The sequence below is a fragment of the Cydia pomonella genome, chromosome 12, assembly GCF_033807575.1.
Source record: "Cydia pomonella isolate Wapato2018A chromosome 12, ilCydPomo1, whole genome shotgun sequence".
Taxonomy (NCBI): Eukaryota; Metazoa; Arthropoda; class Insecta; order Lepidoptera; family Tortricidae; genus Cydia; species Cydia pomonella.
The window spans coordinates 235,725-262,988 of NC_084714.1; the positions used below are offsets into that span (position 1 = coordinate 235,725).

The following is a 27,264-nucleotide window of genomic DNA, read 5'->3' on the forward strand; positions in this document are numbered from 1 at the left end:
TTTAATTGTTGTGTTGTTGCATTTTTTTATTATATAGGAGGCAAACAAGCAGACGAATCACCTGATGTAAGCGATTACCGCGTTGCCGACATTTAAGATGGGAGTACTCTTTTCATGAAGGTTTGAAGGTCGTATCGGTCGGGAAATTACCGCAGGCGATAATTTATTCCGTTCATTCTTGCAATAGTTTCAATGTTTGCAAGAAAGACCATTGTGCAGTCAGCATCGAATAGATATTGTCAGCTAATAATTGCTTTGCAATGTAGAATACGAATACCCATACACCTCATATCACAACTACAACGTAACATATCTATAGGCCTATCCTATGCTAACAAATGGTTATTCTAGTTAGTTGCTAACAAATGACTAATAAGGCTAAGTACTACGTAATGGCAATGTGTCCTAGATTCATGCAAATGCCATAGTATAGGTACGGTATTAGGTACCTATACCTTGCTTAGAAATCTCCTTCCGCTTTATCTATGGGTAATTAAAGCCATTCACTAAATATCCTGCGCGCATCTGACTGGAGCTCTTTGAATGGGCGGCGTTATTTAAACAAGAATGCTATAATTAAATTTCCGTCTTATCAGTCTCACTCTACGGTCGAAGCGAGGCGACGTGTCACTCGCGCAGCTGACAGAGGGGACAAAACAGGTCGAGCCTTCAGATTCACCAAAGTTACAAGAAACAGTTTGTTAATTATTTATTTGTTTGTTTGTTACCTACGTCTAATTTTATGAGTGAACAGTGTTTTGATTATTGACAGACAGCAGAAAAATATAGTAAACATGAGCGGCCGTGTGCAAACCGGTGAGTTGTTTCTATTTACTTTAGTACGAGCCAGAGATAAATTTCAAACAATAGGTACCTAGCATGGAGCTAAATGTTTGAATACTTATATGCTGATGCATCATATTAGAACCTACTTATTTATGTCAAGTGTGAGTGTGACGATATTCTATCAAATGCTAAATTAAGCTTAATAGAATTCAGTTTGTATTGAATTCAACTTAAAATTTATTTAAGTTATGGGATCTTCTGTATATTCCGAGATAACTGATTCTTTCTCATAACGTTTTTATTTATCATTATCAAAATGTGGTGTTTTCATTCAAAGGTACTTAATTATATATTTAATTTCGGACAAAGTTGCTTTTCGTATAAAATGTATGCCTATAATTAGTAGTAGATAATATCTACTGCTGAATTGCTGATAAGACTACCCTCCTAAGTTTGTCCCCCAAGTAAAATAACAATACTGTTAGAATATTTTTATCACTTAGTTCACTTCTATCAGGACTTAATGGTCCTTCGAACCAGATCACCACAATGACATTAGGTATGCTTAAAACCAAAATAGTCCAACGATGCAAAACACGATTGACAGAGGCTTAGGTACTGTTAGTTAAGTTGTCATGGACACCCGTAGGTACGATTGGAGGATTGTATACATACTACGTCGGCTAAATAACGTTTTAGTCAAATACGAGTATAAGTATAATTAAGTAGGAATCGAGAAATGGGCCTCAGTTCTTAGTTATCACAAGTCTGTTGGTTTTCTAGAACCACAATAAAATAGTAATCTAAATAGTTAACTCATTTTTATATCCCATCAAATTAACAGGTAGTAAAAATGACTTAAGCAATGCAAAACGTCTCACCTACACTACACCGCTGCTGTAAAATTTGATTTATTCTATGGTTTGCGGTAGTTTTGGGCGCCGTGTCTCCGAACGTGCTCGGTCGCACGCTCACGCACGAGCACGTGTCCATGGAGTTCACGCACTTCTACCGCCGCCCGCCCACCGCGCTGGCCTCCAAGTTCCCCGCCAAACACATCTCGCTGCAGTCGGCTGGCTACCTGCGCCAGTACCCGTACTCCTCCAAGTATAACCTCACCCTTAATGACAAGGACACGGTACAGGCGGTCCTCAATGACGTCAAGATGTTCAAGGAGTCTGGGGGAGGTGAGAAATTAACCTACTTATAATGACCATACTTAGTGAAACCGAATAGTAATGTCTCTCAACGATAGTTTTCTTCGGAAATTTTATGAAATAAGTATTTTAACCCCAGATTAACAAACCTGACATTTAACTCCCTACTTGCTCAACTTCAACACTTATATGTACCTACTTGGTTTTTGGTAATAAAATTTATTTTATTATATATTATTATTATTTTTGAAGAATCACTTGTAAAACTAGCCACGAATACCTTACCTAGTCATCAAAAACGGTCTCACTAGAGCTAGACACAGCATGTCTCCTCCTTCAAGCTCTTTATCCGACATGTCATAATTCAGATGCTTTCTCCTCATATTTCATATCATTTCTCACAAAGTCCAACCAACGTTTCTTAGGGCTACCTTTCCTCTTACAACTAATTGTCGACAATCTTTATTACTAAGACTATAATTTCCCACTATAGGCACGATCGTAGAGAACTCCGCCGAGGGCCTGGACCGCGACCTGTCGTTCGTGAAGCGGCTGTCGACAGAGACCGGCGTGCACATCGTCGCGGGCACTGGCTACTACATCGCCGACACCCAGCACGATGACTCGCTGCATCTGACTACGGAGGAAATGTACAAGCATATGATGGCAGAGCTGATGGAGGAGTGTGTGGGGGATAAAAGTATCAAGGCGGGCTTCATTGGGGAGGTGGCCAGTGGGTGGCCCATCAGAGGTCAGTATTGAGACATTTCGTTACAGCAAGGTCACTCGCTTCGTTGGACTACGGAGGAAATAATGTACATGCATAGGTATGATGGGAGAGCAGAGGTGTATGTGGGGGACAAAATTCATTGGGAAGGTGGCCAGCACGTGGCCTCTCAGAGGTCGTATTGGGCAATTACACTCTCTCTACATCTACTGTCAACTAATCCTACTCTCTACATTTACTGAGGAAAAGTACAGTCAGCGTCAAATACTTCGTAGCAGTCAAAGTAGCCAAATAGTTCGGTACACCATATATTTAGTAGGTGGTGTACCGAACTATTTGATGGCCACTTTGACTGCTACGAAGTATTTGACGCTGACTGTACAAGCAGTGCCGGATTAAGACATTTTGATGCCCTAAGCATTTCTAGACCATGGTGCCCCCTCATCAAGATTACATTGAATTTTCTTGGTAAATTGAGTGACATTTATTGCCGCATTACTGCTGAGAATAGAATTTTCAATTCACACAGAAAACACATCATTTTATCACGGAAATTGACAGTACTGCAGCAGTAATATTCCAACAGTATGTAAGGTCAAGTGTTAGCAAATTGAAGATCGTGCTTCGCATAAGGCCGGAGGCGAGCCAACCAATGTCCAAGTGTGAGAAGACATAAAAGGCATAGGCCGTACTCCGCACAGGGTTTTACAACATCTAGAGCTTTCCTGCGAAGCTCATTCATGTGAGGGCAAAGGCAGAGCTTCAGTAGGAGCTTAGCCATTGGCCATTGGTTCTTGTCAGGACAAGAACCAATGGCCGCAAGTGTCTTAAATAGCAAATTATTGTTTACGAAAACGAAAGCGTTGTCCCCATGGTCTCGGAGAAGACTGGGTAAAGTCGACATCATTATCTTGACGTTGGAGGTAATTTTAGAACTTAATCAAAGGCGATTAAGTCCCGTTTTCTTAAATAATAATGTGTCACAATTATGCTAATAAAATTAGATTTTTTCGAATTTGGTCCTAAAAATGCGTGTAATCCGAGTTTGCTCCATTCCAGGAGGTGTGCATAAATGTTTCCTCTTTTTCAGTTTTTTTTGCTTGAAAATCGAAAACGGTACGTCTGGCGGAAAATTTGTTCTAATTATGATTAAAACTGATATCTGAGGATCCGAAATGTAATTTAACTATGTTCTTGCAATAAAACATATTGATTTATTGAAGGTACCCTAATATGTATTCCTAGTCTAAGTTGTATAAAATAAAAAATGTCGACCTATTTTTTATTTTTGGTAAAATCATGTTAAAAATCCAAAAACGCCTTCTTACCAGTGTCTAATCCACGAACTGTCCTATGTCCTTCAAAATCAAGTGGTTTCGAAAGGAAAAAAATATCTTGCAAACTTGGATTATACGCATTTAGAATGAAATGAAAGTATTAAAACATTTTTCAGCTTGCTGGGAATTAATTCCTCAAAACGCTTTTTTTGGATCTAATTTGATTGGCCTAAATCGTGAAAGTTTAAATCAGTGTTTTTAAACGCAAAGTCTAAGGTTGAGCTTTTCATAAGGCTGAACGCGCGGAGCGTTCGATTGGCGCTTACGGATGAGGCATGGATGAGGCCAAAGGTCGAGCTGGAAGAAAGCATTTGAATTTGACCACTGGCGAGGTATGAATGGCTGAACGTCCGGAGCGTCCGATCGCGGTGGGTTATCATACATTACAACTGATGGCGAGGTGTGAGCAAGGCAGAAGGCCCAGCTTCGAGAGAGGACAGCTTAGATTTGGATCCATGTTAAGTGAAAGTAAGGCAGTTTGCACAAAGTAGAAGGCCTAGCGTCGCATAAGACCTAACGCCGAACTGCAAAAGAGTGGCTTGAAATCGAACCTATGTAATCACGGTTCTCCTACTGCTCGGCCTTTGGCTTAAGTGGAAACCGAAACTTAATAAGTTGCTTTTGGTTTTGTGCCTTCGCGGGGCCCTTTATAACAGTTTGACAATTAGGTCGCAGGATCGTGGTTCTGCAGCAACTCGGCCAGGCCGACACATCTGGCGTGCAAGAGAGCAAAATTCGCTACAAAATCGGTAATCTACGTCGAGAAAATCGGTTGGCCACAAGCCCGACGGTAAGATATTTTGGCTATGAGCTTTGAGGGCCTCCGTGAAGGGTTGGAGATGTGCTTACGTGTCCTCACTCTATTACGACCCTTCGTTATTAGATGGGTACATAAGTACTACGACTGCGATGCAGCCTGCGCGTTTTTTTCCTACGATTTTGGTGCCCCCCTAGACGTGGTGCCCTAAGCAAGTGCTTATTTTGCTTAATGGTTAATCCGGCACTGTGTACAAGCAGATAGTGAGAGCTGATGCAAGTTGTATCACTGAGAAGGAGATCAAGGCAGGTTTCATCGGGGAGATGTCTAGTGTCTGGCCTAACAGAAGTCAGTATCCGCGACATACTCGGACTAAAACGACTCGCTTCGTCACTAATATGGAGGAAATGTACATGTACTGATGGGAGAGCTGATGGACCAGAGTACCAAGACTACCAAGGCGGACTTCATTGGGAAGGTGGTCAGTGTCTGGTCTATTAGAGGCCAGAAAGAGCGATACTGCATAGGTACACAATCACTACTTGATTTGACTCTGAGCTCAGAATGGACTAAGATCTGATAAGACATACCTACAGACTGCGGCACTACGAAATGAGGACGTTGCACTGATAGATTGTCGATTTCGTGCCTTTGTTCCATCGTCGTAAAACGTATTCCGAAAATATTAGGTTCATCCGAATCATCCGTGGTCAGTTAAGAACTTGCTGTTGGTTCAATAGAAACATTATTTTTATATGTCTGCCCTCCTCCTCCTCCTCAGTGGATCCCTCATTACTGAGGATCGGGACTCCTCTGGCTGTTTCTTGATGGCTTCTGTCCTCTGCCTTGTAGAGGGCCGTGTTGGCCGACATCTCAAGGCTTGATGCCACCTAGTCTGTCCAACGTTTAATTAAGGCTTCCTTCCACTTTTCCGGTGACCATAAGGCGCTCTAGATTGTCATCAGATTGTTCTGATAAATCTATTTCTTAATTTTCCGATGTTTCAGAGTTTGAACGGCGAGCGATTGTGGCGGCAGGCGAGGTGGTGGAGCAGCTGGGCGTGGGCGTGAGCTTCCACCCCCATCGCAACCCCGATGCCCCCGCCGAAATTATCCGGATCTACCTCGAGGCCGGAGGCAAAGCTGACCGCGCCGTCATGAGCCATCTCGACCGTAAGTAACCCGCGGGTGGTGGAGCGTAAACTTCCACCCTCACCGCAATCCTGACGCCCCCACCGAAATTATCCTGAACTATTTCGAGGCCGGAGGCAAAGCTGATCGCGCCGTTACGAGCCGTAAGTCGCCCCCGCGAGTAATGGGGTGTGAGCTTCTCCCATCGCAACCCTGATGCCCTCGCTGAGATCGTCCGGATCTATCTCGAGGTCGAAGGCAAAGTTGGTCGCGTTAGACTCCTAGATCCTAATTGTGACATAAAACCTAAACTTCCAGGCACCCTGTTAGATGAAGAGAAGCTCCTAACTTTCGCCGAACTCGGCACCTACTGCCAGCTAGACCTGTTCGGCACGGAGGTGTCGTACTACCAGCTGGCGCCCGACAGCGACATGCCGAGCGACGCGCGCCGCGTGCAGCTGCTGCAGGCGCTGCTGGACGACGGCCGCGGCGAGCGCTGCACCATGTCGCACGACATACACACCAAGCACCGCCTGGTAATACAATACTGCAGGAAAACTTAACAGCGCGATGCGGCGCTCAGAATGACGCCATCTAGCGGTAATATGTTACCGGCGGTATTCTTTGAGTACCTATGGCAGTCAGATTACAATATTAACTACGATCGCCTTTATCAACCTTTGTGCATTCCGACAAGGTTCACTGTGATGCGCCGCTCACGATAGGCGTGGCGGTCAGAGGCCGCTGTTAGGTATTATAGCTTTTTAGTTCGTAATCAGAGCAGATAGAGAAAATACGCACTAATCTAGGATACCTCTGTCGGAATAACAATGGCTCCTAGAGCTAGCCTTCCGACTCACCCTCCCACCGTTGTCCCGGTCCCAAGGGCTGGCACGTGCTCTAACCTAATGACTATCTACGTGAAATATACAATATATCCTTACCCACAATCACATTATCGACCTCTTTAACCACAAGAGCACTCCTGCCCCAAAGATATCGATCTCAACCTGCTTAATCAGCACTTTTCCACTTCCGCTATCTTTGATGGGCCTGCCAAGAAGAAGACCCTTCAGGTTCTTGCCTCGCTTCCGACTCCACACTCATCTTCCTTTTCTTTCACGCCTTTTACCGACACTGATGTTAGGAGAAGCGTTGTTTCCATAACGTCAAATGCCGTCGGTATCGATTGTATTAGCCGTACTATGATCTACCCCCTTCTAGACTTCCTGGTCCCCATTATTTCCACTATACTTAATAATTCAATCTCCACATTTTGTTTCCCTACGCTCTGGAACAATGCTTGTGTTGTCCCGATAAAAAAAAACAATTCCTTCTTCTTTTCCAGATTTTCGTCCCATTTCTATTCTCCCCTTTCTTTCCAAAGTACTTGAGCGTCTTGTTCATCAGCAGCTTGCATCCTACTTGAATAAACAAGACCTCCTTAACCCCTTCCGTCAAGATCACCGGCGATATTCGGGCGGGAATGAATGATCAGAAGTTGACAGTAGTGACGCTACTAGATTTTAGTAATGCGTTTAATACTGTTGACTCTGACATTCTACTTGGTATATTGCGGTCCCTTAACATATCTCCTGTGGCAATTGGCTGGATTCGCAGTTACTTAATTGGTCGTCGGCAATGGATTAAGGTGAATGATCTTTGCTCTTCATGGTGCAACACGCTGGCCGGCGTATCGCAAGGCGGCGTGTTGTCTCCGTTATTATTTTCAATTTTCATAAATTCCATAACCTTAAATCTTTCTTCGCATTACCACCTGTATGCCGACGACCTTCAAATTTACTCGCAGGGTAAAACTGATGATCTTCAGACTGTCATTGACACTATAAATAATGATTTAGTGAAAATCTTGTACTGGAGTGCTACTTTTGGCCTCTAGTAAATCCTTCAAAAACGCAGAGTATTTATTTTTGGAAGTCCAAAATTGCTATCGAAGATAGACTTCAATACACTATCTCCAATTTATTATGATGGCGCGGGCGTTCTGATCCCGTATTCGAAGCAAGTAAAGACCCTATCATGGGTGCCTCAAGTTGGCGAAGTAAGCAGGAGAATGTTTGCAGCAGTGAGCTCTCTTAAAAGGCTACGAAATCTTCTACCGGTATTGGTAGAAGATTTCGCTTGCACAAGCCCTCCTTCTCCCCATTTTGGACTACGCTGACGTTTCATATCCTGATCTAACGGAAGAGCAACTTAATAAACTTAAGCGCATCCAAAATATCTGCATCCGGTTCATATTTGGGTTACGCAAGTATGACCATGTTTCTCTTTTCCGCTCGCAGCTCAAGTGGTTGCCTATTCGTTTTCGTTGTAACTTTCATATTCTGTCCCTCCTATATTCTATTATTTTCCTTCCAGCAACTCCCCGCTATCTCAAGGAGCGTTTTAACTATCTAAATTCTGTGAGGCTGTCGCGCAGCCTGCTTCTCTCCGTCCCATCTTCTTCTACAAAATTTTACAACACTTCATTTACTTTTCAAGCAGTCCGATTCTGGAACTCCTTACCCGTTGGCATTAGATGCGCTCAATCACTTGCTGTGTTTAAAAAAATCACTCAAAGAACATTATTTATCTCTCCCTTATAGTAGAGTTTAATTTTTTTAGTTCTTTGTGTGTATCTTTTCGACATACTAAAAATCTAAAAAAATATACCTATGCAAAATAAGTTTTTTTGACCTCCAAAACTTTTAACTTTGAAAAATTAAAATCAATATTAAAAATCATGTGTGGTATCAAATTACAGGAAATTCCACACAAAAAAACGTTATGGCATTGATTTTGTAAAATAATATAATTTTATAAAACATAATAGTGACAAAAAACCGGAATTTTTCAATGTAGGAAATATTTTTATATTCATTGATAACTATTAATTTTACTTATTACCATTCGTTTTATAAAAGAAAAGCACATTTCATTATTAAATATCTTTAACTATATTAATATAGCTAATATAGAAAATAGGTTGCGTATCAATATAAAAGATTATTGAACGCACCTCAAAGGAAACATAAAAAAAAACGAAAATACCATAAAGGTCGTTGCAGAGCGCAGTAAGGTCGTAAGTAATGTACTCGAATGGCGGGAAAAAGTTACTATAGAACATATTGAAATATCTGATGCTAGAAAATCGAGAGATGCCAAGGATTTTTTAACATTACTTAAATTTTTGGAAGAACATAATCTATTTGATTCACACTGTGTAGAGCTACATAATATTTCCACTGGGTTAGTCGACAGCCAACACAAAGTAACAGCAGATGAAGCTAAGTCTATTGGACTCGATATCCTATCCAAACTGACTGAAAAAGCTTTCAACAATGTTACCCTGGGTAAAAAGAATCAAGCTGTCACAATGAAGATTTAAAAAAAGGTCTTGTTATTCACGGAGCTTAATAAAGCACATTGATTTAGGATTACTCACTCAGAGAATGCTGGTATGTATATCTGTTAATCCTGATCTTCAAAATTTAAAAGATAATTTCAATTATGAATTATGTGTGCTGCCTACGTCTCTATTTGATACAGAAACTCAGTTAATGAGAAAATGTGACAAATCTACATTGGCTTGTACTTTAGATAGCATAGGAACTATAAATGACGTTCCACCTGATGAAACATCGTATGTTCTTGATGGAGGTGCATTGCTACACAAGTTACCATGGCCAAGAACTGGAACATTTGGGGATGTGTTACAACTGTACAGCAATCATATTGCCAAGCAATATAAAGTTGTGACAGTTGTGTTTGATAGTTATACCACCTCCAGTACAAAGGATGTAGAGCATCAGATACGCACAAAACAATCATCAGTAGCAGTGAATTTTAATGAAAACTCCCCACTTCTTATTAGCAAAGGACCTTTTCTTTCTGATAGTCAAAACTAACAGTGCTTTATAACCATGCTTGGCACACACTTGGAAGCGAATGGTCATTCCGTGATTCATGCTAGAGACGATGCTGACACTGTTATTGTAAAAACAGCACTGGCCTTGGCAGAAGAAAAGCATGTAACAGTTGTTGCTGATGGTGATGGCACCGACATTCTTGTACTTTTGATTTATCATAATACACGAGATATTTCTTTGCAGTTATCTTTGTCCAGTGATAAAAACGTGATATTAAATCAATGCAACGCGCACTTGGTGTAAAAGGATGCAAAATAATTCTCTTTTCACATGCTTTAACTAGATGCGATACCACAAGCTCCTTATTTGCTAAAAGTAAATCAGCATCATATCGTCATTTTTGTAAATGGGAAGATTTTTGCATTAGCGCTACTCTATTTGGATGAGAAAATGCAAACAGAGAGGAACTCATAGATATTGGAACCAAGGCATTGGTATCATTATACGGTGGAAATCCAAAGATAGAGACTTTGAACCTATTGCGTTATAACCTCTACTTGAAAAAAATCACTACGGCCAAAGCAGAATTTAATATTTTGATGGTATTGGTATTGATATTGTAGGTGGCAAATTGGCAAGATTACCACATTGCTGCTGTTCATCATCTTCTCCACGTACATTTACAATGTCTTTATTGAAAAACTATGGACACCAATATTGTTAATCCCGTAGAGTGGGGTAGGCAAAAAATAGAAAACCAACTCTAGCCCATAACATGCCAATTGAGTCCTGCACTAGAGCTTTTATTAAATATGATCCGATGCACCTGCAAAACGGATACAAATGCGCCATGTGGTAGTGGCAAATGTACGTGTCGACGTTATGGTGTGGAATGCACCGAACTGTTTTAACTGTTCTGGTAGCGATTGCACCAACAGTGTACAAAAAGAAACTGATTTAGAAGTAACCGAAGATTACTAGATTTAGATTTTTATATTTCATTTCAAATTCATTAGCCCTCTCGCACATGAGAGGAGGCCTGTGCCCAGCAGTGGGACGTATATAGGCTGAATTATTATTATTATTATATATTTCATTTGTATTTTGCTATTTTATTTATAGAAATGTATATTTCATTTGTATTACAAAATGCGATCCGCTTATTTAAAATAATGATTTTGAATACTGCATTTTTTTCTTCCACCTTTTTATAATTTCTTCATATTTTCATAAATGAATGCTTTTTTCTCCATATCTTCATGCATTCTGCCACGGATCATGGGAGACCGATCTCAACCGATCCCAAGATTTGGCGTAGGCACTATTTTTTACGAAAGCAACTGCCATCTGACCTTTCAACCAAGGTGGTAAACTAGGCCTTGTAGGAAGTAGTAACACCATATTATTTCCTGTGATTTGATACTACGCACGATTTTTAATATTGTATGAAAATGTTCAGTTAAAAGTTTTGGCGGTCAAAAAAACGCATTTTGCATATGTATATTTTTTTAGATTTTTAGTATGTCAAAAAGATACCCACAAAGGACTAAAAAAAACAAACCCCGTCTTTGTGGGAATTAGTATGACCTACCCCATACAAATTTTCACACGTCTCCTGTACTATTAGTGTTTATATAGTACATAGTTATTTTTACTCTGTGGCTGACATGCTGCTGTCATATTTAGCTGTTTCGGTTAATTTTATATATATTTATATGTATGTTTATGTATGTCTATTTGTATTCCTTATATGTGTATGTTTATTCACTGTAATTGTGTGTGAATGTAGGCTTCAAAACGGTTTAGCAACACCTACTTTTTCGATTAACTTGTCTATTTTCGCTACCCAAAGGTTGTCTGGAAGAGATCGCTTTTTAGCAATAAGACCGCCTGTTGTCTGCCTCTACATTTAATCAATTGTTTATTTTTCTTGTATATTTTTACTGAGGTGTGCCAATAAAGAGTATTCTATCTATCTATCTCTAATACGAGTATTAGATATTGTAATAATATTTATTACTTTATTCTATTCCATAGCTGACCGAAGCATTAGCGAAGGTCTCCTTTTCTGATTGGACACAAGTGCTTTCGTGTGTCCGGATCTTCTCTACAAGTCGCAAGTCTCAACCGATTCTCGTGAAATTTTATCCGCAATTCGATGATTAAATAGTTTTTTTTGGCGATTCAACTTTTCAAAATGTCGGAGTCACAGGAGTCCGCGAGCCGTACACTCGTGGTGCATGCATCGAGTGCGATCCACAGAGCCACCGGTAATGGTCCTTGTCACACTGCAGGCGGACTTCGGCGGGCACGGCTACTCGCACATCCTCCACAACGTGCTGCCGCGGATGAAGGCCCGCGGCTTCACGCAGCAACACATCGACCTCATCACCATCGAGAACCCCGCACGGTGGCTCACCATAGATAAACAATTCTAATATTTATCATGTTACATCATAGACGACTCGGTTTGTTAGCCAGTCGCCGGAACAAGTTTCGTGGCGTCCGCCTGGTGGCTTAGGATGGTATTCCACCTCTCCAGTTTTTTGTCCAATGTGCATTGCGTCTCTTGGGCCCACTGATGAACAGTCCGCCGGACGGCATCGGCCTGTCAGTTGTTCGGATCTGTCACCGTTTTGTTCTAACTGACAGGCCGACACCGTCCGGCGGACTGTTCATCAGTGGGCCCCTTCACTCTCTCATTAAACACAATGTAAGACGCACATACACATTGGAGCAAGATATTGGACAGATGGAATACCAACCTAAGGAACAACTTAGTCATTTGACAGTCAATAGAGGTCGTGTATGGAAATTGGAGTCCGGAAGTTCTTATTTTGGCACATATTAATCATCGCTTTTAGATTCCCCGCCGTCCAAGAAATGCATAAAAAATATTAACATATCTTACATATCAAAAATATTGAAAGTGTTTCAAATTAACTGTGATTATTTTATACATATTCAAGAAATAATAAATTGTACTCTCATTTTAATACAGACAGATAAAAAAGCGCTGGTGGCCTAGCGGTAAGAGCGTGCGACTTGCAATACGAAGGTTGCGGGTTCAAACCCCGGCTCGTACCAATGAGTTTTTCGGAACTTAAGTACGAAATATCATTTGATATTTACCAGTCGCTTTTCGGTGAAGGAAAACATCGTGAGGAAACCGGACTAATCCTAACAAGGCCTAGTTTACCTTCTGGGTTGGAAGGTCAGATGGCAGTCGCTTTCGTAAAAATTAGTGCCTACGCCAAATCTTGGGATTAGTTGTCAAGCGGACCCCAGGCTCCCATGAGCCGTGGCAAAATGCTGGGACAACGCGAGGAAGAAGAAGATTTTAATACAGACGTATGTTTTTTTATGTTATCTTATACAATTGTTAATTCATCTAAACTTACAACAGTGTTTTATTTCTTTCACTACTCGAGATTTCTTGGACTTTAAATTTTCTCTCAATTATATAAATTTCAAATAAACATTCCTGCTGCCTGAGTACTTGTGCAAAACGAAGGGATATTTAATAAGAATAAAATGAACATATTTAAAGATAAGTTTTATTTATATCACGTCTTATCGTTTATATTATGTACAGTCACTGAAACGCGCCAATTCTTTACAAATTAAGAAATATACGTATTATGAGAAATATGATTGTTTGTCTGTTTTCTACACACCAAAGGAAATACTGAGAGTATCCTATGTTGCATTCAACTAAATAAGTTTACTTAATAATGGATTTCTATTGTGGAATTATGTGAGTACAAAAATATTTGTAAGATAATTCATAATTATCGGATTTGATTCATGTAGTAAACATGGTTACACAAACTGCAACCTAATCGCATCACTAATTTGCATAAGACATTTGTAAGACTGCAGTGCCGGATTAAGACATTTTGATGCCCTAAGCATTTCTAGACCATGGTGCCCCCTCATCAAGATTACATTGAATTTTCTTGGTAAATTGAGTGACATTTATTGCCGCATTACTGCTGAGAATAGAATTTTCAATTCACACAGAAAACACATCATTTTATCACGGAAATTGACAGTACTGCAGCAGTAATATTCCAACAGTATGTAAGGTCAAGTGTTAGCAAATTGAAGATCGTGCTTCGCATAAGGCCGGAGGCGAGCCAACCAATGTCCAAGTGTGAGAAGACATAAAAGGCATAGGCCGTACTCCGCACAGGGTTTTACAACATCTAGAGCTTTCCTGCGAAGCTCATTCATGTGAGGGCAAAGGCAGAGCTTCAGTAGGAGCTTAGCCATTGGCCATTGGTTCTTGTCAGGACAAGAACCAATGGCCGCAAGTGTCTTAAATAGCAAATTATTGTTTACGAAAACGAAAGCGTTGTCCCCATGGTCTCGGAGAAGACTGGGTAAAGTCGACATCATTATCTTGACGTTGGAGGTAATTTTAGAACTTAATCAAAGGCGATTAAGTCCCGTTTTCTTAAATAATAATGTGTCACAATTATGCTAATAAAATTAGATTTTTTCGAATTTGGTCCTAAAAATGCGTGTAATCCGAGTTTGCTCCATTCCAGGAGGTGTGCATAAATGTTTCCTCTTTTTCAGTTTTTTTTGCTTGAAAATCGAAAACGGTACGTCTGGCGGAAAATTTGTTCTAATTATGATTAAAACTGATATCTGAGGATCCGAAATGTAATTTAACTATGTTCTTGCAATAAAACATATTGATTTATTGAAGGTACCCTAATATGTATTCCTAGTCTAAGTTGTATAAAATAAAAAATGTCGACCTATTTTTTATTTTTGGTAAAATCATGTTAAAAATCCAAAAACGCCTTCTTACCAGTGTCTAATCCACGAACTGTCCTATGTCCTTCAAAATCAAGTGGTTTCGAAAGGAAAAAAATATCTTGCAAACTTGGATTATACGCATTTAGAATGAAATGAAAGTATTAAAACATTTTTCAGCTTGCTGGGAATTAATTCCTCAAAACGCTTTTTTTTGGATCTAATTTGATTGGCCTAAATCGTGAAAGTTTAAATCAGTGTTTTTAAACGCAAAGTCTAAGGTTGAGCTTTTCATAAGGCTGAACGCGCGGAGCGTTCGATTGGCGCTTACGGATGAGGCATGGATGAGGCCAAAGGTCGAGCTGGAAGAAAGCATTTGAATTTGACCACTGGCGAGGTATGAATGGCTGAACGTCCGGAGCGTCCGATCGCGGTGGGTTATCATACATTACAACTGATGGCGAGGTGTGAGCAAGGCAGAAGGCCCAGCTTCGAGAGAGGACAGCTTAGATTTGGATCCATGTTAAGTGAAAGTAAGGCAGTTTGCACAAAGTAGAAGGCCTAGCGTCGCATAAGACCTAACGCCGAACTGCAAAAGAGTGGCTTGAAATCGAACCTATGTAATCACGGTTCTCCTACTGCTCGGCCTTTGGCTTAAGTGGAAACCGAAACTTAATAAGTTGCTTTTGGTTTTGTGCCTTCGCGGGGCCCTTTATAACAGTTTGACAATTAGGTCGCAGGATCGTGGTTCTGCAGCAACTCGGCCAGGCCGACACATCTGGCGTGCAAGAGAGCAAAATTCGCTACAAAATCGGTAATCTACGTCGAGAAAATCGGTTGGCCACAAGCCCGACGGTAAGATATTTTGGCTATGAGCTTTGAGGGCCTCCGTGAAGGGTTGGAGATGTGCTTACGTGTCCTCACTCTATTACGACCCTTCGTTATTAGATGGGTACATAAGTACTACGACTGCGATGCAGCCTGCGCGTTTTTTTCCTACGATTTTGGTGCCCCCCTAGACGTGGTGCCCTAAGCAAGTGCTTATTTTGCTTAATGGTTAATCCGGCACTGTGTAAGAGACGGTTATGTTGAAAAAATATTTACGTACATTTATAAAGCAGGTTTCCCATTTTAAAACCTTATTATAATGTTCGTAAGGTTTAGTTTCACCCGGCAAATGAAAGTATTTTCTAAACTTGTTAGTTAGTCGTCTGACAATTAGGCTGCCGTCTATTAAATGGTGTAAGTAGTTTCTGAAACCAAGAAGCTTATAAAAATATTGGAGGTCGCGCGTGGGACGAAACATTCAATTACAACATTAAATAGACAAAAACATCTTTATAATTATCGCACGCGCCCACATGAGGAGGCCAGTTGGACGTACACATTTACGAAAGCATTTTTCGTCAAGCTAAAACGTAGACGCTTCGCTCGGGCTTCCCTGCTCGGTCAATTCAATTAAGAATAGCCTTCAAATAAGTGTAGCACAAGGTCGTATAGTCTGGCCTTAAACTTGTAATCTACATGCAACTTCCAATATGTTTATAAGCGTGTTGAGTAACGAATTAGATAACCCTAGGTCCTCAGTCGTCCAGGTCCAGCCCCTGCAGCTCCTCGTCCAGCTCGTCGTCGAGGAACAGGTTCTCGTTGATGGGCCCCGCCTCCGCCTCCGCCTCCGCTGCCGCCTCCGCCGCCGCCTCCGCCTCCGCCGCCGCCTGTGCGTCGCCGTTGCTGAGCCCCGCGGACAGCTGCTGGAGGCGGTCGGACGTCGCCTTAGTGCCTGTGTCGTCCACCTGTGTAAATAACACCTTATATTTTATCTGTGTAGACATTATCGAAATAATTATACACCTTGATGTTCGGAAAACGGAGTTTTTAAAAAGTCGTAGTGCATTTTTGGATCACAAATCACAATACGGCTGCTATACATTGAATTATCAATTTCGAGGCCTGTATCGTCGATTCGATATCGAGTTTATGACTTTCGCTCAATAGAAAAAAAAATTACGAACATAGATCCAAAAAGCATTTTAAAAATTCGTAACAAATTATGCACAACAGCTAAAAATATGAAATTTGCTTCAAAAAAATTGGCAGTATCATGTTTGAGGGAACGTATCGATTACTTTTTACTTATTACGACGTACAAAAAAATAAAAATAACCTTTCGTGGCAAAGGAGATCGTCGATTCTGTTTGGCACTTGGGCCCAGAACAAACTGGAGCGTTTTGGATTGAAACGAACGTCTTATTAATCGTCAGAATCTCTACATTACGATGGTAAAAACAGAATCATGAAATGAAACGGGAGTGTGGAAAAATCCTTCACTGAAAACAAGAATGTAGAAAGGAAAACTTTTAAACACGTACGTATACTATTCGTACGGACGTATACTATACGGAAATTTTTCATAAAAAATTACAAAATCCGGCGTGTAAATAAAACAGAAATGAACTATTTTCTCATGTAATATAAAGTAATATTTTGATCTCGTTTGTAGTTCATTATTTTATAATGGAAGTGAACATATTTATTGTTAAGTGACCATTGACACTTCTATAGGGACTGTGCGCGTTGAAGGGTCTGCCATCTTGTGGTCTGAATCGGAACCATAAACATATACATTTACACGTCACGTGTTTTCTTGTGCATAGTAGGTTCTGCCATCTTGTGGGCTACTTCGGAACAATAAACATCACATTTACGCCTCGCGCCAAAAATCTGACGGCTCCTGTGCTGCCCCCTACAGTTCATGCACGCTCCCTATATATATTTAAGGTTGGCGTTTGCTTGCAAATATTTGATAGATTGAAAAAAGGTAGATGTGTGTCGTTGTATAAAAGGAATATAATATTATCATTATTCTAATTACATTTACTTTTCCAAACTTAAAACCAAAATGCAAACTAACGTTCGTATTTTTCTAAACTTCGTATTTTAGGTATTTTGATAGTCTTTTGTAATTTAAATGTAGGTACAAAAAAATAAGATAAATGGTACTGTGTTGTTTTTAATAGCGTCGAAACGCACGTATGTCAGCTATGAGGCTTTGACAGAGAGTAGCAGTTAGTTTCAAACTAGAATACAGATTTGACTACCCACCATAAAATTTAGCGCAAAGAGAATGTATAACTTCTAAGAGTCCTTAGTGAATAAACCTCGTGAGGTTTAAGGCTATCATAAGTGATGTCCTAAGTCTGTCATGAATGAAAATAAAGTCGAACCAAGATAACCCCGCATGACAAATTTTGAAGAAATAAATGATGTTTAGGCGGTTACCCTTCCACTCTTTGTGCTATTAAAGGCGGTGCAAAATTATTTCAGATGGACTCTAATAATTAAAGAATGATACCGTGTAGCACATTTGTAGTCTCTCAGTTAGCTCTTGTTTGGAATTGCTTGCATGCACCTGATTGATGCACTAAAACAAGGATTTCGTGGGGAAAGTGGATTTTGAATCCGCAATCGTCGTAGTCGGGTTCCTATACCATACCTACGCGCGTAATCCAATTTTGGTAAAGCAAAATAAGTATTATGGTTTTTGTATACAGTTATATAGGTATACATAGCATATTTTAATTATGATATTGTCTTCCAACCACGGGCCGCGGTGTAACTACTTCTCGGGCGCGGCTCCACACCACACGCTAGTCCCGGGGCGCCCACCCGCAGTGCGCGGGGCGCCCTCGACCCTCCACTGGTGCGCCCGGCGTGTGGGACCTGACCAGTGGCGGGCGCCCGCGGCGGCCTCGACCCTCCACTGGTGCGCCCGGCGTGTGGGACCTGACCAGTGGCGGGCGCCCGCGGCGGCCTCGACCCTCCACTGGTGCGCCCGGCGTGTGGGACCTGACCAGTGGCGGGCGCCCGCGGCGGCCTCGACCCTCCACTGGTGCGCCCGGCGTGTGGGACCTGACCAGTGGCGGGCGCCCGCGGCGGCCTCGACCCTCCACTGGTGCGCCCGGCGTGTGGGACCTGACCAGTGGCGGGCGTCCGCGGCGGCCTTGACCCTCCACTGGTGCACCCGGCGTGTGGGACCTGACCAGTGGCGGGCGCCCGCGGCGGCCTCGACCCTCCACTGGTGCGCCCGGCGTGTGGGACCTGGCCAGTGGCGGGCGCCCGCGGCGGCCTCGACCCTCCACTGGTGCGCCCGGCGTGTGGGACCTGACCAGTGGCGGGCGCCCGCGGCGGCCTCGACCCTCCACTGGTGCGCCCGGCGTGTGGGACCTGGCCAGTGGCGGGCGCCCGCGGCGGCCTCGACCCTCCACTGGTGCGCCCGGCGTGTGGGACCTGACCAGTGGCGGGCGCCCGCAGCGGCCTCGACCCTCCACTGGTGCGCCCGGCGTGTGGGACCTGACCAGTGGCGGGCGCCCGCGGCGGCCTCGACCCTCCACTGGTGCGCCCGGCGTGTGGGACCTGACTAGTGGCGGGCGTCCGCGGCAGCCTCGACCCTCCACTGGTGCGCCCGGCGTGTGGGACCTGACCAGTGGCGGGCGCCCGCGGCGGCCTCGACCCTCCACTGGTGCGCCCGGCGTGTGGGACCTGGCCAGTGGCGGGCGCCCGCGGCGGCCTCGACCCTCCACTGGTGCGCCCGGCGTGTGGGACCTGGCCAGTGACGGGCGCCCGCGGCGGCCTCGACCCTCCACTGGTGCGCCCGGCGTGTGGGACCTGACCAGTGGCGGGCGCCCGCGGCGGCCTCGACCCTCCACTGGTGCGCCCGGCGTGTGGGACCTGGCCAGTGGCGGGCGCCCGCGGCGGCCTCGACCCTCCACTGGTGCGCTCGGCGTGTGGGACCTGGCCAGTGGCGGGCGCCCGCGGCGGCCTCGACCCTCCACTGGTGCGCCCGGCGTGTGGGACCTGGCCAGTGGCGGGCGCCCGCGGCGGCCTCGACCCTCCACTGGTGCGCCCGGCGTGTGGGACCTGGCCAGTGGCGGGCGCCCGCGGCGGCCTCGACCCTCCACTGGTGCGCCCGGCGTGTGGGACCTGGCCAGTGGCGGGCGCCCGCGGCGGCCTCGACCCTCCACTGGTGCGCCCGGCGTGTGGGACCTGGCCAGTGGCGGGCGCCCGCGGCGGCCTCGACCCTCCACTGGTGCGCCCGGCGTGTGGGACCTGACCAGTGGCGGGCGCCCGCGGCGGCCTCGACCCTCCACTGGTGCGCCCGGCGTGTGGGACCTGGCCAGTGGCGGGCGCCCGCGGCGGCCTCGACCCTCCACTGGTGCGCCCGGCGTGTGGGACCTGACCAGTGGCGGGCGCCCGCGGCGGCCTCGACCCTCCACTGGTGCGCCCGGCGTGTGGGACCTGGCCAGTGGCGGGCGCCCGCGGCGGCCTCGACCCTCCACTGGTGCGCTCGGCGTGTGGGACCTGGCCAGTGGCGGGCGCCCGCGGCGGCCTCGACCCTCCACTGGTGCGCCCGGCGTGTGGGACCTGGCCAGTGGCGGGCGCCCGCGGCGGCCTCGACCCTCCACTGGTGCGCCCGGCGTGTGGGACCTGGCCAGTGGCGGGCGCCCGCGGCGGCCTCGACCCTCCACTGGTGCGCCCGGCGTGTGGGACCTGGCCAGTGGCGGGCGCCCGCGGCGGCCTCGACCCTCCACTGGTGCGCCCGGCGTGTGGGACCTGACCAGTGGCGGGCGCTCGCGGCGGCCTCGTACCTACTCAAAGAGGCGGGCGAAGGCGACGTAAAGTCCTGCCCACCAAAATTAACTGGGCAACTTACGGGGCGCTCTGCTCGTGATCCGATGCTCTCGTCTCATAGTAGGTACTTGAAATAGTCGGGCGACGCCCGATATAGGTACGTGGCGCGGATTTTATATGTAGTCGGTTTTTAGTTATATAAAGTCCATCGGGAGGTTTACAGTTTGCAAAGATTGAAAAAGAGTGAAAAATCGTGTGATGTACGGAACCTTTGCGACGCGAGTCCAACTCGCACCTGGCCGGTTTTTTTTAAAAGTAATCAAAGGTAAACTAATCTCTGTATACTCGGTGGCATCTTCCTTCCCATTTATAGCGATGTCCGCATACAACATAAAGACCCTTTCACGGTCTCGGTCCGTCGAACGAAACAAACGATATAAGCTTCCGTCGTCACTCACCTCGGAGGCTTCCATGCCGATGCCGTCGAAGGTGATCTCCCTGTAGAGGGTGGCGTCGTCGTCGGCGTCGTCGTCGTAGGCGCCGAGCACGGCGTCGCCGTCGGCGTCGTCGGCGTCGGCGTCGGCGGCCAGCGCCGGGTCGAACGAGAACATCTCGCGGCCCGACAGCCCGCACGCGCGCCCGGCCTTGAAGTCCGAGCGCTTCTGCTCCTCCGCCGCCGCGATGTTGTCCTGCGACAATGCGGCCCTACGTTAAACACTGGCTAAATACGACTCCGGCTTTATACACCGAGAGGATCTCTCAAGTAATCTGACCTATTTATTTTCTTCTTTTTCTTCTTCTCGTCAAGCTAAACAAACCAGGCAGAAAACCATTTATGATCGTGTAGAGTAAGAGAAACAGTTTATTTTGCTTGGAGCAAGAGTGGGGCGCCACCTCACACTAGCGTCTCCCGAGCGTCGGCGTCTAGTCAACTCTATGGCTGCTGCTCGACGCTACGTTGACTAGACGCCGACGCTCAAAGACTAGTGTGGGGTGTGGCCCAAACATGATGACTACCATCTCGCCCCAGAGATTCTGTTACCCCCTTTAACTTTGCTTGTTTCTTTTATTTCAACCACACCAAGAATGTCTTTGAAATAATATTTATCTGATTGCCTTACTCTGCCTTTTCCTGTTTTATTAGGTAGTGTTGGGAAAAAAGTTATTGAAATATAAATTAACAATTGACATTACAAAATGTATTTGCAATTATTAATTACAATTACATGTAAAAAGTAATTGCACTTATAATTATCATAATTAATTAAATGACTAATTACTTTTTTTTTTTTAATAACACATTTTTAATTATCTTTATGTCGCTTAAAAATGTGACTGAGCTTTAAATTTAACTAACCTTATAATGTTTTACTACTTTCTCAATCTCTCAATTCATATTGAAAAAAAAAGTATGCTAGTGAGTTTATTGTGATATTTTGTATAAGGGGAAATCCATACTTATGTACTTAAAATTATTGTTGTCGTCGACACCTACCAATAGACTAGACAACGACTACCAATAGCCGACACTTTACAAGGGGTCTTTAAGGTAATCTTTGTCCGATTCATCCTAACCGGTAGCGCCCGCCTTAAGGAGCGCTTGTGAAGTGCACTCCCATAAATAATTTAATACCTAATCAATGTAATAAATACTACTTATTCATTATTAATGTTTCTATCGTAAACAAGTCAATAATACTTAAATAAGTAATTATTATTAATTAGCATATGACTACTAGTCTACTGCTATAATTTTATACTTAACGCGCGAAGCGGAGCGCTTTGGATTACGCTACCTATATTTGATAAGTTCTTTGTTGTTGTTTTTCTTATGTTTTTCACTTCATGTATATTCAAACACAATTCTGTATTGTTCATGAATAAAGATACTATGACTATGCTCCTATGAAAAAAGATTTAGTACATTGAATCAATAGGAAATTCCATAAGAGCGAAAGAGAAGTTTTGCCACAGTTCCGCACGTGAAACAGAAGATGTTCTATGAAGAAAGACGTAAACTTGGAGCGGCGCGCCTGGCGCCTAGCCCGCGCGACGAATGCGCGCGCACTCCGCGTGTTATCTCAGTATTTATTGGAATACGCGTGGGAATGCAATTTTGACTGTTTTCATTCTAAATAATTAGATTAGAATTCAAAAAGTGAGTGTACTTAATTTGTTTGTGGTAAAGTGTTTAAAAATGAATGAATATAACGTGACATTCATGAAAGAATGTGAAAAAACTTTGCAAAATTGACTCGAGTTAGATACAAAAGGACGACCTTCAACTTTCATAAAAATGTTTGGACCGAAACCGGTGTGTTAACAATTTAGCACTTATTTCCATAAAATAAAAAACATTCATAATATATATTCATTCAAAATATTCGTAAAGCATTATATTCCATTGCACATCGGTACTTACACAAAATCTAGAGATTTCAATGACCGGTCGAACGAAAACCGATATCTATATAGGTATTTTGCGATTGTTAATAAGAATGTGTAGTTTAGGTTTTCTTTAATATAAGTGAATACCCGTAATTTTTAGTCGCCAGCCGCCGCCGGTTTTAACGCCACTGTCTCTCTCTCTCTATAAGATTCACAAGCGACATCACATTCTTCTCGTCTTTCATCCTCTTCTTTTCCCTCTCGAGCACGAAGCACAATATAGTTTATAGTAATAAATACCTGTTTCTCCTTAATCTTCTTCTTTTTCCAGGCCAAGAACGTTTCCAAGGTAATCTTGGTCTGGTTGGGTCCCAACGCGGCGCGCTCGCGCTCGATGAGGTCGACGAGCGAGATCTCGTTCTTCTTGTCGTCGAGTTTCTTCTTGTCCCGCTTGAGCACGAAGCCGGGCGGCAGCGCGTGGCGGTAGATGCAGCGCGCGCCGGCCGGGCACTCCCAGAACCAGCCGTACTTGGCGCGCTCCACCGCCTCCAGGAAGTGCTTGCAGATCTGCGCCACACCCCACAAACTCAATACGCTGGCTCACAGTCATCACGTTATGGAATTGCTGCTAATATTATGCGTGTGAAAGATGTGTAAGATTGGCTACTTGGATGTACACCCTCTTCGTGTAAAAATGTTACCTGACAAAAAAAATGACGTAGGATAATTTTTATCCAAGATTTCATCCCTTGAGGTGAATTAAGGATTGCAATTTAGTAAGGGTGTACGAGGCGGCCGACCCCTTCCTTGTCCTCCCTTACAAAATTGTAAGTGGAGGGGCGGTTTTACATACATCTATACGGATACAGACCGGGGGAGAAAGAAAAGCCATTCAACCACATACGATATCGGTGGTGGGCCGCTGCTTGTCGTCCCCGTGCTTCTTCTCGACGACTTCTTTCAGCTTTTCCTCGTCCCAGTTGTCCATGGTGTCGTCGTCGCGCATGTCCACGTACAGGGACCGTTTCTCCGCCTGGAACACCACACAAATGTATACAAAAAATTCTTCCTACCTACACATATCTACCCGAAACTGTTATTAGTGCACCGGTGAACTCTTTCAAAAATAGACTAAATATACAATTTAAAACTTTAAAAAGTGCCGAATAAACATAAATGCTGTGATATACACGCATCAGCTCCGAGAGCTCCTGGTGTATCAAATAAAATAATAATAATAAAATATGTGTTTCCTTTTTTATTGGAAATGGCATGCTTAGCACTGAGAATGTTAAGGCCAGAGTGGTTTAAATAGATCACTGCTAGTTTGTAATTGACAGATGATTTTTAATTTTTCATAAATTTCAAATTCAAGGTAGAAATTAGAAAATGAACTGTATAAATCATGAATCACAAATTAGACTTAAATTAAATCAGGATGTAAGTATAGTTAAAGTGAGTAACGAACCTTCCTCTCAATGGTGAGGTCATGGGAGAACTTGCAGCGGTCGCCCTTGGTGCACTGGCCCTGCTTGAAGAATGCGCACACCACTGACTTGGGGTCCGTTCCTGGAGAACAGACACATCTTTATGACCTAAACCAGCTTAATAACTGAAATAATCTATTTGTCTTCAGTTTAAAATGAAATTAAACAGCTTATTGGATTTAAACTGAGATATATCATTAGCAGGGACCCCGTTTCCAAAAAAAAGCCTTTAAGTGGCCTAGTTTGGATTAGTCGTTTATCGAATAGCCCCATTATTATTATTATTTTTTATTATTATTGCCTTTTTGTCGCGGCACCCAAATGCTGTTTATTTGCTTTACTTCTTCACTGATGTGTTGTAAAATGTTTTGGGTGCCCGCTTGCCAGTCGGCATAGGCCCAATCGAATAGCCCCAACTATAGGTTTTACCCTTTGAATTAGTATTTCCCTTTGAATTACTTACCCGTTCATTTGACTTAGCTCTAGGAAGGGGTTTCCCTTTCAGAGATACTAAAATGAAAGGGTTTCCCTTCCTAATTCAAAAAATTATGACACCTGTGCTGTCAACGCGCTAGACACCCACTTTAAACATAAATAAACAACACTCGATTCTATTTTTATGAACATAAAGTTGAAAATGGCATAAGCATTATAATTTATAATCGAGGTTAGCGCTTAGGAATGGGTATCAGTAGTATTAGCAACGGATACGTAATGCGTAATGAGGAGACCCGAGGAGCATATGACCAAAAAAGTCCTCAGTATAAACACCGGTCCGAGGAAGCACAGAAGACCCCTTCAACTTGGATGTCCGTCATCAACAATGACCTGAAGAGAGCCCAAGTCAACGACCCAGAACCGAAGAATATGGTGAAGATTGACGAGGAGAGCCGACCCCAAATGAAATGGGATGTGGCTAAGCTAAGCTAAGACAGAGTTAGCAACGGCCGTGGTAAGCAAATCCTTAAGGTATACCTCTTCCAAAACCCTGGAAGGAGATACCAGACCGGTCCCTGATCATTAGTTTATTACGCATACAAGAAATATCTACCCTCTACCCTTGAGGGTACCCTACAGGGAAACGCGCATGTAGCACCTCTGGAGTTGCAGGCGTCCATAGGCCATAGCCTATGGACCATAGGGACTGTTTACCATCAGACGGGCCGTATGCTTGTTTGCCACCGATGTGATATACTACAAAAAAAAATCGACACACCGCGGTCCGGATCCGGACCTCTAATCTATTTTGTGTAGTGTGCATTACATTAGCTGATTTAATAAACTCTAGTAAAACTGGACCCCTAAAGAAACTAATTGTGACCCCTGCTCCAGGCTTTCAGAGCCCTAAATAAAAAGCCTTTTATTCCTTTGTGTCTTAAATATTTTTTTAATAAATCAAAGTCACAGTTGTTTTACTTTGTAAGTGGCTTAGGCTGCATTTATACCAGAAACGTGTGAGGTTGCGCAGCAAATATAATCGCTATACACTGAGCAAGGATGGGTAAATGAAGTGATTCTATTGGTTCTTACACATTTCTCAGTACGCATCCTTATACACCTCTGTGGCAAACATAGTCTAAATGGTAATGGACTCACAAAAGACAGCTAGGCAGTGCACAGTACCCACACAACCTACCTTTCTCCACTTTCTGTGTCTGCACGGGTTTGAAGAGTGCGGCCAGCTCTTTCGCTTCCTTCAGTTTCTGTTCCTTGTCCTTCTTCTTGTCTTGCATGGGCCCCGCGGGGTGGATACCACCACTCTTCACTTGTTTCTCAACCTGCATCAAAAAATAGATATGTTAACATATTTTAAGTGAGGATAAAATGTCCATATGAGCAAACGACTTCAAAGTAATACTAAAGCCAAAATTGACTTTAGGGGAAAGCATCCTAGATTTTTAATCTTTACACCAAACCTTTACTTGAGAATGAGAATGCTTTTCAGATATGGTTACCCCTACTTTAAAAAGGACATCACATTGCTGGAAAAAGTTCAGCGAAGAGCAACTAAATTGGTTGCTTCATTGAAAGACAAACCATATGAAGAATGGCTTCAGGAATTAGGTCTTACAACTTTGCAGGAAAGAAGGAAGTGAGGCGATCTTATTAAGACATACAAAATTTTGTCTGGACACAACAATATTCCAAATATTAAAGACCTATACATATCAAGCCTGAATGTAAGGTTGAGAGGACACTCTAAAAAACTAATCAAACCTCCATGTGCTAGCAACCCTAGGACTTACATGTAAACTGGCTTTGTTTTTAATTTTTAATTTTAAGTTATTTTTTAACTTTAATTTAATAGTAATTTTATTTTAACATATAGACTTTATGAGTATGAGTATGAGTAGGAAACACGTCTTGCCAAATTGTGTAGTAAATGTGTGGAACTCTCTACCAGAAACTGAGTACACTGTTGGTGAACTCTTTCAAAAATAGACTAGATACACACATACACAAAAGTGCAAAATAAACACAAGTGCTGCGATATACACGCATCGACTCCAAGAGCTGCTAGTTTATCAAATAAAATAATATTAAAAATGAAAGTCAAAGTTACCTGTTGGATGAATTTCTGCTGTTTTGCTCCTTTCTTGTTCTTGATACCAAATGTTTTGTCCTGAAAAAGTCGGATAATGTATAGGCTATGTCTAATTGATCAAAAATCAGATCGGCATCGGTTGCCACGGCATTGAACATATTGCTTAAATGTTCCAGAATGTTTCATAACAGAGAGGCATGGTAGGTCTTTGTTTACTTTCTGCTCATGTTAACGTTACTTAATATATTTAAAATGGCTATCAATACAACTGAAATTAGATGTATTTACCTCAATCACTTTCTCCTTCTTCTTCTGCTCCGTCTTTTTGCTCGCAGCGGGCGCTTTCTTCGGAGGCATGGTTAGGTTATTGTACGTCCACTACCTAATTAATTAATCACAAGTACCAGATACGGGCTAAGTGTTATAAATGCGGCATAAGCCGCATCCACAACCCTAATAAATAGGAAAAGAACAGTGTTAGTTGGATAATACTATTTTTGTGCAGTGATCCAGCCACGAACGAAATTTATCGTGGTAAAATGTGACAGTTGACAGTTTTCATTGGTGTTACTAGTAGAAACAGAGCTTCACCCCTATTTTGATTCAATAATCACTGATCTGCATTCATCAGTTAAAAAATATATTATTTCAAATCATTATTACACAAACGAAATGAAATTAATTTA

General features: G+C 43.3%; 2 protein-coding genes across 3 annotated transcripts; one reads left to right on the forward strand and one right to left on the reverse strand.

Annotated features, from left to right (window-relative positions):
* The first annotated feature begins 343 nt into the window (after nucleotides 1-343).
* Nucleotides 344-13,412, forward strand: LOC133523194 (phosphotriesterase-related protein). 2 transcript variants are annotated; one of them, XM_061858671.1, is made up of 7 exons: nucleotides 344-660; nucleotides 773-816; nucleotides 1,719-1,973; nucleotides 2,437-2,694; nucleotides 5,772-5,936; nucleotides 6,213-6,430; nucleotides 12,058-13,412. In XM_061858671.1, exons 2-7 carry the CDS (start codon nucleotides 795-797, stop codon nucleotides 12,199-12,201), a joined length of 1,062 nt encoding a protein of 353 aa, XP_061714655.1. In that variant the 5' UTR covers nucleotides 344-660; nucleotides 773-794; the 3' UTR covers nucleotides 12,202-13,412. The 2 variants fall into 2 exon arrangements, with proteins under 2 accessions (XP_061714655.1, XP_061714654.1); XM_061858670.1 differs by lacking the exon at nucleotides 344-660 and having other exon boundaries at nucleotides 668-816.
* Nucleotides 13,304-27,140, reverse strand: LOC133523193 (zinc finger CCCH domain-containing protein 15 homolog). The gene is made up of 8 exons (XM_061858669.1): nucleotides 26,867-27,140; nucleotides 26,597-26,656; nucleotides 25,670-25,811; nucleotides 24,015-24,115; nucleotides 23,451-23,579; nucleotides 22,847-23,113; nucleotides 20,617-20,847; nucleotides 13,304-16,323 (listed from the first exon to the last, which is right to left on the reverse strand). Exons 1-8 carry the CDS (start codon nucleotides 26,933-26,935, stop codon nucleotides 16,114-16,116), a joined length of 1,209 nt encoding a protein of 402 aa, XP_061714653.1. The 5' UTR covers nucleotides 26,936-27,140; the 3' UTR covers nucleotides 13,304-16,113.
* Between the last annotated feature and the right edge of the window lie 124 nt (nucleotides 27,141-27,264).

Excerpts from the sequence above, each read along its gene's own strand:
- LOC133523193 (XM_061858669.1), bottom strand. The coding sequence starts at position 26,935 with ATGCCTCCGAAGAAAGCGCCCGCTGCGAGCAAAAAGACGGAGCAGAAG. Across the intron at positions 26,657-26,866 it reads AGAAGGAGAAAGTGATTGAG|GACAAAACATTTGGTATCAA; the intron begins GTAAATACATCT and ends CGACTTTTTCAG. Across the intron at positions 20,848-22,846 it reads AGAAGATTAAGGAGAAACAG|GACAACATCGCGGCGGCGGA; the intron begins GTATTTATTACT and ends GCATTGTCGCAG.
- LOC133523194 (XM_061858671.1), top strand. The coding sequence starts at position 795 with ATGAGCGGCCGTGTGCAAACCG. Across the intron at positions 817-1,718 it reads GAGCGGCCGTGTGCAAACCG|TTTTGGGCGCCGTGTCTCCG; the intron begins GTGAGTTGTTTC and ends GGTTTGCGGTAG. Across the intron at positions 1,974-2,436 it reads GTTCAAGGAGTCTGGGGGAG|GCACGATCGTAGAGAACTCC; the intron begins GTGAGAAATTAA and ends TTCCCACTATAG.